Source organism: Armigeres subalbatus, chromosome 3 (genome assembly GCF_024139115.2).
Source record: "Armigeres subalbatus isolate Guangzhou_Male chromosome 3, GZ_Asu_2, whole genome shotgun sequence".
Taxonomy (NCBI): Eukaryota; Metazoa; Arthropoda; class Insecta; order Diptera; family Culicidae; genus Armigeres; species Armigeres subalbatus.
The window spans coordinates 121,291,204-121,304,530 of record NC_085141.1 but is presented as its reverse complement, the minus strand read 5'-3'; the positions used below and the strand labels follow the sequence as shown (position 1 = coordinate 121,304,530).

Genomic DNA, 13,327 nt, shown 5'->3' with positions numbered 1-13,327 from the left:
TTGTTTGCTGGAACCAGCTTCCAGCACATATTAAAGCTTCTCAAACAATGAATGAGTTTCGCAGGGGGTGCATCTCTTGGTTAAACACAGGTAACTAATGGTTTAAAAAGTATCTAGGTAGAATTAATTAATTAGTTTAAATGTATGTACTCATTATAATTATTTGAATTCGCAAACCAGCTCTCCGATTGTAGAATTAAAAAAGGTATAAACCTTACTCTACAAGAATTAGAAGAAATAAATAAATAAATAAATAAAAAATATTCACATATGAGTTTTCACAACATTGTAAATTAATGTCCAAGTCGGGTGGTTTAATCCCCGAAAATAGGCAATTAACTTTGATTGAACTGAACCTGAGTTGCGTGCTCTTGCCTACGCAATGCGGTCGGGTCTGAGCTTGACGACCGACTGCCAAATAGCTTACACAACCTCACTTGATCAGTACAGTTGCTGATGAAGAATGTGTATAGCCCCCAGACATTCTAAATACTGAAAGTGTACTATACACATGTGGAAGAGATAGGGGAAGACCTAGTGGTGTTGGTGCAGAGGTAGTGCTTGATGGGGATGTTTTTGAAGTTGTTGAAGAATTTGTTTACCTTGGAACGCTTGTGACATGTGACAATACCGTTTCCCGTGAAGTGAAAAGTCGTATTGCTGCTGCGAATAGGGCCTTTTACGGATTACGTAACCAGCTCAGGTCCCGCAACATGCAGAGGAAACGAAATTTACTCTTTACAAAACTCTGATTCTACCAGTGACCCTTTATAGACATGAAGCATGGCCATTAAAAGAAACGGGCCGGAGAGTTCTCGGGGTTTTCGAGTGAAAAGTGCTGCGTACAATACTCGGAGGAAAACTAGAAAATGGTGTGTGGCGCAGACGCATGAATCATGAGCTGTATCAAGTATACAAAGAAGAAAATATTGTGAATAAAATACGGCAGACTTCAGTGGGCTGGTCACTTAGTGCGAGTGTCGGAAGAAAGAATAGCGGAAACAATATTCAACAGAGAACCAGATAGGGGCCGGCGACTTCGTGGAAGGCCACGAACACGCTGGCTGGACGCGGTGGAATCGGACCTGGGGACCCTCAACGTTCGGGGAAACTGGAAGAACATTGCACAAGACCGCTGATTGGGGAGCTCTACAATACGCCAGGCATAGGTGTATCGACGCTGTAGCCAACCAGGTATCCAGGTAAGTACTGACTTTGACTATGATCACCTTCCTGTGACATTTGAAATCTTACAAGAAGCAAATAGGTTAAGTTTAGTTTAAGTTTAAAACGTTGTACTTCCTACATGATTCAATTCAACCAGAGGAAAAATCCTAACTGCCAGAGGCAATTGAAATGTATTAATAATAATTAGGAATGTTAAAAAACATGGAACACCTAGTCTAAGAGATGAATGCATGTATCAGATAATTAGCAAACAAATTAGTTTAAAAAAAGAAAGAACATGAATATATTGTAAAACTTAATAAAGGAAAAAAAAAATACATTTCCTCCTAAACCATTTTTAACGATCCGCCGCAGAGTGTAAACCAATAATAGTAATAATGTCGAAAGAAAATTATAAGATCAATCGCAGCACACCCGTTTGATCTGGAATGGCGTTGTTAGTCATTATGAAGATGATGATCGTGATGATGCATGCATGCTTCACAATGAACTGTGCAGCTTATCCCTTATAATTGGAAAACAGTTGTGCCGCTCCGCTAAGAGTGAAAGTTCAAACCGCCGTGATCCTCTTCAAGCCTAAACACATAGTAAAATTCAGTTCGTTTCCAGCCGTTATTGGGTTGGCACCCGCTCTTAGACGGCGTAATCCCTCTCTGGGTGCGCTAAGCTCATCATGATTAACGAGTGGGTAGGAGGCTATAATGAAAATTTAGTCTCATCCCATCATTGATCGAGCTGAGCTATGAAATTTCGTCGGCGAGGTGTTTCTCCATTCTACGCACACACACCTGAATGTTGGCTGAACGTGGGAAACGGAGTGAGAGTTCCTACAATGATGTGAAAAGGTGCTTTCCGTAACGCGTTCCATTCTAGTGCCACGGAGCCCTCCTTAGCCGCGCGGCTACAAAGCAAGACCAAGGTGACGGTGGTTGGGTTCGATTCTCGGTGCCGGTCTAGGCAATTTTCGGATTGGAAATTGTCTCGACTTCCCTGGGCATAAAAGTATCATCGTGTTAGCCTCATGATATACGAATGCAAAAATGGTAACTTGGCTTAGAAACCACGCAGTTAATAACTGTGGAAGTGCTTAATGAACACTAAGCTGCGAGGCGGCTCTGTCCCAGTGTGGGGATGTAATGCCAATAAGAAGAAGAAGGAGGGGCATGTTATAAACAGCTCCTGTGCCTCTTCTCGACAGTAGCTTAAATAACCTAGAAGTAATTGTCTATACTTATGGGTGAAATAAAACTGTTGAGACTTAACAGAATCGTAATGACATGCAGAATGAATGTTTTCTAAATTATTCCAACGATGTATGACAAATATTATCGATTTTCAGCCATCACATCGCTATAAATCTTGATCGACACGAAACAAAGTCTATGGCTCCCTAATGCAAGCATGCGTGTCTCGCATATGAGAATGAGATACACAGCTACAGGTTCATATACATCCATCAAGTATCCGCCGTTTGAACTTTGCTTACCTCGCCCTGGAGGTCGTGAAGCCGGCATGTAGCAGCACACATAAAGCAAACGAAAACAAAAATATTAGCATTACTTCACCTTCCCCATCTGAACATAGGAACAGACTGCGATCCAATCGATGGAAGCGATGCGATGGATGGCCCCGGCAAGATTAGCTAACCGAAGAGCTAATCTCTTCCGCGTGGGTTGGTTTTGCCCGTTCGGCGGCTCGATATTTGATGGCAGTTTTTGTTGTTTGGTTTGGCCTGAACGGTCGGAACGCAAATCTCGTGGGAACACCGATTTATCGCGGTCAAGAGGCACCACACCGATAGCTACGCTGCAGATGACAATGTCGTGCGGTCGCTGTTCTCGTCACACTGTGAGAAAGTATAACTAACTGAGCTTTTACGTTTTAGATGCAGACGTTTTCTATTGACAGTTTTCTGATAAATTTTATAATTTCTTTTGAAAACCTGAGTTGTCATTCACACATGCGTTGTATATTGATCCCAATCACTTTTAGTATAATATGCAATTGGTGCTATATCTACAAACTCTCAATTTAAAGTATTCTATCGAGAAATATGACTTTCAATATTGTAATTAGAAACAACGCATCAAGTAGCTGGGTAAAAAAGGTCAAATAACTTTCACCCATTACAACATATTTTGTAGCATCCAATCCAGAAATGAAACAAAACCGCGGTGCAATTTGTTGCCGTAATCAGGGCTTAATTAGTGATCTATAGTATGGATCTTCCAATCAGGATAAGCGAAATAAGTAAACATCTGTTTCAGACCGGCTGGGCATCGTTAAGTATTCCATGAACGGATGGACAGGAAACAATGGGTGATCTTCTCAACCGGGCGCGCTAATTGGCTGCAGCAGTTTCAAGTGTTGATTCAAATCATTTGACCTTTAGGTGCGGATCAACACATGTTACTTGGCGTGTAGGCAACGTTTTAGTATATCCCGGGAAACACTAAGAGCTCGTGTGGGTGTGTGGCACGGTGTCAGTGATCGTGTATATTGCCATTGATGAAGAAACTATTAGCTTTAGGAATCTTATGATATCCAAACTGACTTTATATCACTTAACTGGGACGTTGCCGCCTGTTGCTTAATATTATTCAAACACTTTCATACATCGTGAAGTTTCTAGGTCAAGTTGTCATTCATACATCCGTTGTATATTGATCCCAGCCACTTTTAGTACAATATGCAATTGGTGCTATATCTACAAACTGGTATTGATTTTGGAAGAAAATAAAAACTGCAAAAAGATGAAAAAATAACTTTTAGAAAAGGTTTTCTAGTATTTTTATGCGAAAAGTGTGATAATTTTTGTAAGAGCAAATATCCATTTCGTCTTTTTACTTTAGTGGCGAACTGCTGTTCAATATACCACATCAAAGCTGGAAAACAACAAAACAAACGCGTTGGTAATAAGTACAACTACGAAGTACAATTTATATCATGAAAAGAAATGAGCTGTGGCAGATAATGACTGAGCATGGTTTTTCGGCGAAACTGATTAGGCTGCAAACGAAGGGTCAACTTTGTTTGTGACCTTAAATGGATTGAAGCAGGGTGATGCACTATCGAATTTATTGTTCAACATTGCATTCGAGGGGCGATAGGGGATCTGGCGTGCAGAGGCTGCAAATGCATCCTGGGCGACGACATCGACCTCATTGGAATCGTTCGCATCGATCGTATCGATTTTGTCCCACAGCAGAGGGAAACGACGAGGGTAGGCTCAACTATTAACTCTACCAAGACAAAGTACATGGGTGCGGGTAGAGACAGAGGTAGACCTAGAGGTGTGACCATACTGAGGGTGACTGGGTTCGATTCCCGGTGCCGGTCTAGACAATTTTTGGATTGGAAATTGTCTCGACTTCCCTGGGCATAAAAGTATCATCGTGCTAGCCTCATGATATACGAATGCAAAAATGGTAACCTGGCTTGCAGTTAATAACTGTGGAAGTGATTAATGAACACTTAAATTAAATAATTTGGACCTTAATCTGTTTAATGTATCACAACTGCATAGCAACTGCTCTGATATTTAACTTTCTTTGTTACAGAACAACAAAAATTCCTCCAAGAATTCTTCCGAAAATTTCCGCTGAAATCCCTTCGGAAATTCCGGCAGGAATCTCTCCAGATATTTTCACCAGAATTGCTTCAGAAATGTTCCCAGGAATACCTCCAACAATTCTTCCAGGAATTCTTCCGGTAGTTCCCCAGGGATTTCTTCGAAAGCTCTCGAAGAATCCATTCGGAAGTTCCCCCAGTGATTTTTTTGGAAGCTTCCCCCAGGAATCCTTTTGTAAGTTACCCCAGGAATTCCTTCGGAAGCTCCGTCAGGAATCTTCAGAAGTTCCTTTGGAATTTCCTCCGGAAGTTCCTTCAGGAATTTCTCCGGAAGTCCCTTCAGGAATTCCTGTGGAAGTTCCTCCGGAAATTCCTTAGGAAGTACCTCCGTAAAATCTTTCGGAAGTTCCTCCGAAAATTCTTTGGAAATTCCTTCGGCAGTTCCTCCACAAAATCATCCGGAAGTTCCTCCAGGAATTTCTCCAGAAGCTCTTTCATAAATTTTTCCAGAAGCTCCTCCAGGAATGTCTCCGGAAGTTTCGCCAGAAATACCTCAGGATGTTCCTCCAAGAATTCCTTCAGAAGTTCCTTCAGGAATTCCTCTGGAGGTTCTTCGAAGAATTCATGCGAAATTTCCTCCAGAATTTTCTCTAGAAATTCCTCCAGGAGATCCTCCGGAAGTATCTCCAGGAATTCCCACGTAAGATCCTCCAAGGATTTTTTCGAAGGTTCATCCAGAAAATATTTCAGACGTCAACCCAGGAATTCCTCAGGAAATTCCACCGAGAAATCCTTCGGTTGTTCTCCCAGGAATTTCTTCGGTAGTTCCTCCAGGAATGCGAGGTACTGAAGTATCCCCAGAATTCCTTCGGAAGTTCCTCCAGGAATTCCTTCGGAAGTTCCTCCAGGAATTCCTTCGGGAGTTCCTCCAGGAATTCCTTCGGGAGTTCCTCCAGGAATTCCTTCGGGAGTTCCTCCAGGAATTCCTTCGGGAGTTCCTCCAGGAATTCCTTCGGGAGTTCCTCCAGGAATTCCTTCGGGAGTTCCTCCAGGAATTCCTTCGGGAGTTCCTCCAGGAATTCCTTCGGGAGTTCCTCCAGGAATTCCTTCGGAAGTTCCTCCAGGAATTCCTTCGGAAGTTCCTCCAGGAATTCCTTCGGAAGTTCCTCCAGGAATTCCTTCGGAAGTTCCTCCAGGAATTCCTTCGGAAGTTCCTCCAGGAATTCCTTCGGAAGTTCGTCCAGGAATTCCTTCGGAAGTTCCTCCAGGAATTCCTTCGGAAGTTCCTCCAGGAATTTCTTCGGAAGTTCCTCCAGGAATTCCCTAGGAAGTTCCTCCAGGAATTCCCTCGGAAGTTCCTCCAGGACCTCCTTCGGAAGTTCCTCCAGGGATTCCTCCGGAAGTTCCTTCAGGAATTCCTTCGGGAGTTCCTCCAGGAATTCCGTCTGGAGTTCCTCCAGGAATTCCTTCGGAAGTTCCTCCAGGAATTCTTCGGAAGTTCCTCCAGGAAATCCTTCGGATGTTCCCCCAGGAAATCCTTCGAATGTTCCCCCAGGAATTCCTTCGGATATTTCCTCAGGAATTCCTTAGGAAGTTCCCCCAGGAATTTCTTTCGGAAGTTCCCCCAGGAATTCCTTCGGAAGTTCCCCCAGGAATTCCTTGGGAAGTTCCCCCAGGAATTCCTTCGGAAGTTCCCCCATCTAACACCTTAATAAAGATTAAAAAAAAAGGAAGTTCCCCCAGGAATTCCTTCGGAAATTCCCAGGAATTCCTTCGAAGTTCCCCAGGAATTCCTTCGGAAGTTCCCCAGGAATTCCTTCGGAAGTTCCCAGGAATTCCTTCGAAGTTCCCCAGGAATTCCTTCGAAGTTCCTCCAGGAATTCTTTCGAAAGCTCCCCAGGAATTCCTTCGGAAGTTCCCCCAGGAATTCCTTAGGAAGTTTCCCCAGGAATTCCTTCGAAAGTTCCCCCAAGAGTTTTCCTGCGGAATTCCTGCGGAAGTTCCTCCAGGAATTCCTGCGGAAGATCCTCCATGAATTCCTGCGGAAGTTCCTCCATGAATTCCTTCGAAGTTCCTCCAGGAATTCCTGCGGAAGTTCCTCCAGGAATTCCTGCGGAAGTTCCTCCAGGAATTCCTGCGGAAGTTCCTCCAGGAATTCCTGCGGAAGTTCCTCCAGGAATTCCTGCGGAAGTTCCTCCAGGAATTCCTGCGGAAGTTCCTCCAGGAATTCCTGCGGAAGTTCCTCCAGGAATTCCTGCGGAAGTTCCTCCAGGAATTCCTGCGGAAGTTCCTCCAGGAATTCCTGCGGAAGTTCCTCCAGGAATTCCTGCGGAAGTTCCTCCAGGAATTCCTGCGGAAGTTCCTCCAGGAATTCCTGCGGAAGTTCCTCCAGGAATTCATGCGGAAGTTCCTCCAGGAATTCCTGCGGAAGTTCCTCCAGGAATTCCTGCGGAAGTTCCTCCAGGAATTCCTGCGGAAGTTCCTCCAGGAATTCCTGCGGAAGTTCCTCCAGGAATTCCTGCGGAAGTTCCTCCAGGAATTCCTGTGAAAGTTCCTCCAGGAATTCCTGCGGAAGTTCCTCCAGGAATTCCTGCGGAAGTTCCTCCAGGAATTCCTGCGGAAGTTCCTCCAGGAATTCCTGCGGAAGTTCCTCCAGGAATTCCTGCGGAAGTTCCTCCAGGAATTCCTGCGGAAGTTCCTCCAGGAATTCCTGCGGAAGTTCCTCCAGGAATTCCTGCGGAAGTTCCTCCAGGAATTCCTGCGGAAGTTCCTCCAGGAATTCCTGTGGAAGTTCCTCCAGGAATTCCTGCGGAAGTTCCTCCAGAAATTCCTGCGGAAGTTCCTCCAGAAATTCCTGCGGAAGTTCCTCCAGGAATTCCTGCGGAAGTTCCTCCAGGAATTCCTGCGGAAGTTCCTCCAGGAATTCCTGCGGAAGTTCCTCCAGGAATTCCTGCGGAAGTTCCTCCAGGAATTCCTGCGGAAGTTCCTCCAGGAATTCCTGCGGAAGTTCCTCCAGGAATTCCTGCGGAAGTTCCTCCAGGAATTCCTGCGGAAGTTCCTCCAGGAATTCCTGGAAGTTCCTCCAGGAATTCCTGCGGAAGTTCCTCCAGGAATTCCTGCGGAAGTTCCTCCAGGAATTCCTGCGGAAGTTCCTCCAGGAATTCCTGCGGAAGTTCCTCCAGGAATTCCTGCGGAAGTTCCTCCAGGAATTCCTGCGGAAGTTCCTCCAGGAATTCCTGCGGAAGTTCCTCCAGGAATTCCTGCGGAAGTTCCTCCAGGAATTCCTGCGGAAGTTCCTCCAGGAATTCCTGCGGAAGTTCCACCAGGAATTCCTGCGGAAGTTCCTTCAGGAATTCCTGCGGAAGTTCCTCCAGGAATTCCTGCGGAAGTTCCTGCAGGAATTCCTGCGGAAGTTCCTCCAGGAATTCCTGTGGAAGTTCCTTCAGGAATTCCTGTGGAAGTTCCTCCAAGAATTCCTTCGGAAGTTCCTCCAGGAATTCCTGCGGAAGTTCATCCAGGAATTCCTTCGGAAGTTCCTCCAGGAATTCCTTCGGAAGTTCCTCCAGGAATTCCTTCGGAAGTTCCTCCAGGAATTCCTTCGGAAGTTCCTCCAGGAATTCCTTCGGAAGTTCCTCCAGGAATTCCTTCGGAAGTTCCTCCAGGAATTCCTTCGGATGTTCCTCCAGGAGTTCCTGCGGAAGTTCCTTCAGTTATTCCTATGGAAGTTCCTCCAGGAATTCCTTCGGAATTTTCTCCAGGAATTCCTGCGGAAGTTCCTCCAGGAATTCCTGCGGAAAAGCCTCCAGGAATTCCTTCGGATTTTCTTCCAGTAATTCATTCGGAAGTTCGTCCAGGAATTCCTTCGGAAGTTCCTCCAGGAATTCCTTCTGAAGTTCCTCCAGGAATTCCTGCCGAAGTTCCTCCAGGAATTCCTGCGGAAGTTCCTCCAGGAATTCCTGCGGAAGTTCCTCCAGGAATTCCTGCGGAAGTTCCTCCAGGAATTCCTGCGGAAGTTCCTCCAGGAATTCCTGCGGAAGTTCCTCCAGGAATTCCACTGGCAGTTCCGTCAGGAATTCCTGCGGAAGTTCCTCCAGGAATTCCTGCGGAAGTTCCTCCAGGAATTCCTGCGGAAGTTCCTCCAGGAATTCCTGCGGAAGTTCCTCCAGGAATTCCTGCGGAAGTTCCTCCAGGAATTCCTGCGGAAGTTCCTCCAGGAATTCCTGCGGAAGTTCCTCCAGGAATTCCTGCGGAAGTTCCTCCAGGAATTCCTGCGGAAGTTCCTCCAGGAATTCCTGCGGAAGCGGAAGTTCCTCCAGGAACTCCTGCAGAAGTACCTCCAGGAATTCCTGCGGAAGTTCCTCCAGGAATTCTTGCGGAAGTTCCTCCAGGAATTCCTGCGGAAAATCCTCCAAGAACTCCTGCGGAAGTTCCTCCAAGAATTCCTGTGGAAGTTCCTCCAGGAATTCCTGCGGAAGTTCCTCTATGAATTCTTCCGGAAGTTACTCCAGGAATTCCTGCGGAAGTTCCTCCAGGAATTCCTCGGGAAGTTTCTCCAGGAATTCCTCCGGAAGTTCCTCAAGGAATTTCTCCGGAAGTTTCTCCAGGAATTCCTCCGGAAGTTCCTCCAGAAATTCCTCCGGAAGTTCCTCCAGGAATTCCTCCAGAAGATCCTCCAGGATTTTCTCCGGAAGTTCCTCTAGGCATTCCTCCGGAAGTTCCTCCAGGAATTCCTTCGGAAGTTCCTCCAGGAATTTCTTCGGAAGTTTCTTCAGGAATTCCTTCAGAAGTTCCTCCAGGAATTCCGCCGAAATTTCCTCCAGGAATTCCTTCGAAAGTTCCTCCTGAAATTCCTTCAGATGTACCTTCAAAAAATCATTCGGAAGTTCCTCCAGGAATTGCTTCGGAAGTTTCTCCAAAAATTCCTTTGGAAATCCCGCCAGGAAATGCTTCAAAAGTTTCTCTTGGAATTCCTTCGGTAGTTTTTTCAGGAATTCCTTCGGAAGTTCTTCCAAGAATTCTTCCGGCAGTTCTTTCAGGAATTCCTTTGGAAGTTCTCCCAGGAATTCCTTCGGAAGATCTTCCAGGAATTCCATCGGAAGTTCTTCCAGGAATTCCTCGGAAGTTCTTCCAGAAATTCCTTCGGAAATTCCCCCAGGAATTCCTGCGGGAGTTCCTCCGGAAGTTCTTCCAGTAATTCCTTCGGAATTCCTTCGGAAGTTCCACCAAAAATTCCTTTGGAAGTCCACAGGAATTCCTTCGGAAGTTGTTCCAGGTATTCCTCCAGGAATTGCTTTGGAAGTTCCTCCAGAAATTTCTTCGGAAGTTCCTCCAGAAATTTCTTCGAAAGTTTCTCCAGGAATTTTTCCGGAAGTTTTTTCAGGAATTCCTTCATAAGTTCCTGTGGAATCTCCTACGGAAGTTTATCTAGAAATTCTTTCCAGGAACTTCCTGCAGGAAGTTTCTCCCAGAAATTCATTCGAAAGTTTCTCCAGGGTTTCCTGCGTAAAATCATCCAAGGATTTCTCCAGGAATCCCAACGAAAGATTCTTAAGAATTTTCTTAGGAAGTTCCTGCAGGAATTCCTTCAGCAGTTCCCCTAAAAATTCCTTAGGAAGTTCCCCCACGAATTCTTTCAGAAATTCCCCCAGGAATAACTTCGGATATTTGTCCCGGAATTCTTGCGGAGGTTCCTTCAGAAATCGAAAATTCATCCTGGAATTTCTTTCGAAAATTCCATCACGAATTTCTCCGGAATTTTCCCCAGGAATTCCCCCGGAAAATACCCCCAGGAATTAATCTGGAATTCCTCCAGCAATTTTCCCCGGAACTCCGGGAATACTCCCAAGAATTCCTTCGTAATTTTCAAGAGGAGCTCCTTCCGAAGGTTCATCTTCTGAAATTCACTCATAAAGTCTTCGAAAATTACCTCAGAAAGTCTTCCAGAAATTCCGTCAGGGGCTACAATTTTATAACTTCATTACATTTAAAAGTTGTTTTTTTTCTACGACAACATTATCTAGATTGTGAAAGCAGCTCATCTTGTTGCGAACTGAATACCATTTGAAATTAGTTCAACAATTTCTTAGAATCCTTTTCTTAAAGTTTCTTCTATAGTAGGTATATTATAAATAATAATTCAGCTTTTAATTCAAATCAAAGATTCAATTTTAGCATAAAAGAATTTAAAATAATGTTCGTCAATCCGTAATGCAATCAGAGAAATAATTCGGGTAGGGATTTGGGAATTGCCACTAACAGTAAAAAGAAGTCAAAGCAATTTCATCTTGCAACTTACCAGAGTGCGTTGTGGTGTGCAAACCATGGGTCATATACTTGGAACTGGGTCGCTGTTTGCTGCTGTTGTCGAACCAATTGAGCACGTCCAGCACAGCCTGCGGGTTTTTCTTCTGTTCCTGTTTGCTAATGTTGGAATTCTTCAGCATGAGCGCCCATTGCTCTGGCATACCCTGGAAGACGAGAAAAAAACAGAAAGCAACGTTAGGAAAACCCAGTCGTCATTAGGGGGCGCGCTTTGTTCTAAGGTGAGAGTCCTTCGATATGTGCAGTGAGAGTATAGTCGTGGAATAACAATCAGGCATTATTATTGTGGCAGTCTCAAAGTTTCAAGAGTTCTTACTTGGAAGGAGTACGATTGCAGCTTAAGCACCTATAATTGTTGGTGTCGGCTAGTTGGTTCATTGGTGTAATAAGAAAAGGTCCGATAACAAGCTTACCAGCCAAAATACGATAACTGACCTGCAACATTGAGCTTTTATTGCACCAACAAGTCAAGCAACTGCGCTATAGTTTCGACAATTGCGGGGGCGAAAAGATTAATTCGAAACATTCGCAGGGAAAAGCAGGGAAGGACGGACGCGGTCAGAGAACCCCAGTATCGTGAGACGGAGATTTATTGCAGGGCCTTTACACCAGCGTTGCTCCAGGGCTGTTGTTGTCGTCGTCGTCGTCGTCGGTAGGATCGGGCCGCCGTTGCGCGGGAGCACCGAACGACTTAATTCCTTTCCGATTAAAATTCAAACAAAAACTAGTGAGTCTGTAATTTATTCGGTTGCACCGAGGTCTGGTTGGGTGAGCATCAGACCAGCAAGCGCGATGGTTATGGTGGGCTAAAGTGCGGACGGGGCAGAATGCCTGTTGGCTGGAGGTAAAACCCTATACACCTCCGGTATTCATAGCCCAGCAGTCAAGCATGGCGAGCGACGGAGTTCATTTTAAAGTTCGAAGCTCAGCAGATTTTTTTTTCTTTCCGATGCCTAAGTACGCTAAAGTCGGTTTGCCATTTTTGATGGATTTTTGTTGTGGCTGTTTTTTTTTGTTACTGTTTAAATTGCTGGAAGAAGAGATTTAAAATTGAACCAAAACCAAATTTATAAGTAAATTAGAAACAGATCTACGTGCCAACAGATTCGATTCCAGATCCAAGTCTAGATTGAAATCAAATTTAAAATTCAGACCAGAATTCAGATATCAATTCCGACGGAAATCTACAATTTCTGATTCGATTTCCAGGTCTAAATCTGGTCATTTAAAGTTCAGATACAAATTCAAATCCGATCGTAGTTGAATTGCTCCACCGGGTGCAAAACCAATGTATCGGATAGTGCTGCGCAGCGGAACGAGTGCGGAATCGGTAATAAGAGATATGATTCCACACCGCGCGCACACCGGTGCAGTGTCTCACGTCATACCGTCCCGCCTGTCGTCGCGGCATCATCGGAATGGATTGGAAGGGTCGGGAGTTCGATTCGTTTGCTCCTCACCGGTGGTGTGTGCGGTGCTCGCCGATTCGAGCGCAATGAATGTGGTAATAGACCTCTATAGGGTAATGCATTATGGGATTATTTGTTGTTGTTGTTCTGCGGGTAAGTTCATTTATTTATGAATGAACCTGAGCAAAAACATTTTAATTTTTATCGAACTCGGTGGAAATAGATGCCATTACCCTAATGCAGTGCTTCGGTCGATTGAATTGGCTGAGCGGATGAAAATCTGCATCCGTGAGGCAGTTATGTATGTTTTTGTGGTCCCTGGCAAATGGTGTGAATTTCGCGTTTTCGCGGGTTTAATTTAGTGGCATATTGTGCTTTTGGCTAGAGATGACTTTATTGGATGAATCAACTTTATTGGAATGTTGCCAACTTTTAATTTTCCACTAGTTTTCTTATTCACATGCTATTCTTCGATACTGTTTATTGAAGGATAGCACTTTTTTTCAAGGTTGCAATAAGATAGCTGCCCAGCACTCTTGAAGCATCATAAGAATCAAAGGTTTGTTGGATGCCGTTCAGCCACTGACTATTTTAAAGCTTCTAGTAATGATGTTGTATTTTCATATTTTTGGCCGTATAGAAGATAGTAGGGTGGTTCAAAAAATCGATTTTGCTCCACAGTGCTCATCTGATTCTTTACCATATTCTGAGTGTCCTCTGAAAATTTGAGCTCATTTGGATTAAAACTGATTTAGCACAAGCCATTTCAAGTTTGCATGCAAATCAGTATGGGGAAATTTATTTTTTCATTATACTGTTAATGACGCTTCCCCATCAAG

General features: G+C 44.6%; 1 protein-coding gene across 6 annotated transcripts in view; it reads right to left on the bottom strand.

Moving 5' to 3' along the window:
* Nucleotides 1–13,327, bottom strand: part of LOC134223251 (serine/threonine-protein kinase Pak) — a 180,291-nt gene that overhangs the window by 33,389 nt on the left and 133,575 nt on the right. For all 6 annotated transcript variants that reach the window (XM_062702393.1, XM_062702397.1, XM_062702394.1 and 3 more), the window contains one exon: nt 11,054–11,225. In XM_062702393.1, coding sequence (XP_062558377.1) covers nt 11,054–11,225 — 172 coding nt within the window. The remainder of the gene's footprint in view (nt 1–11,053; nt 11,226–13,327) is intronic.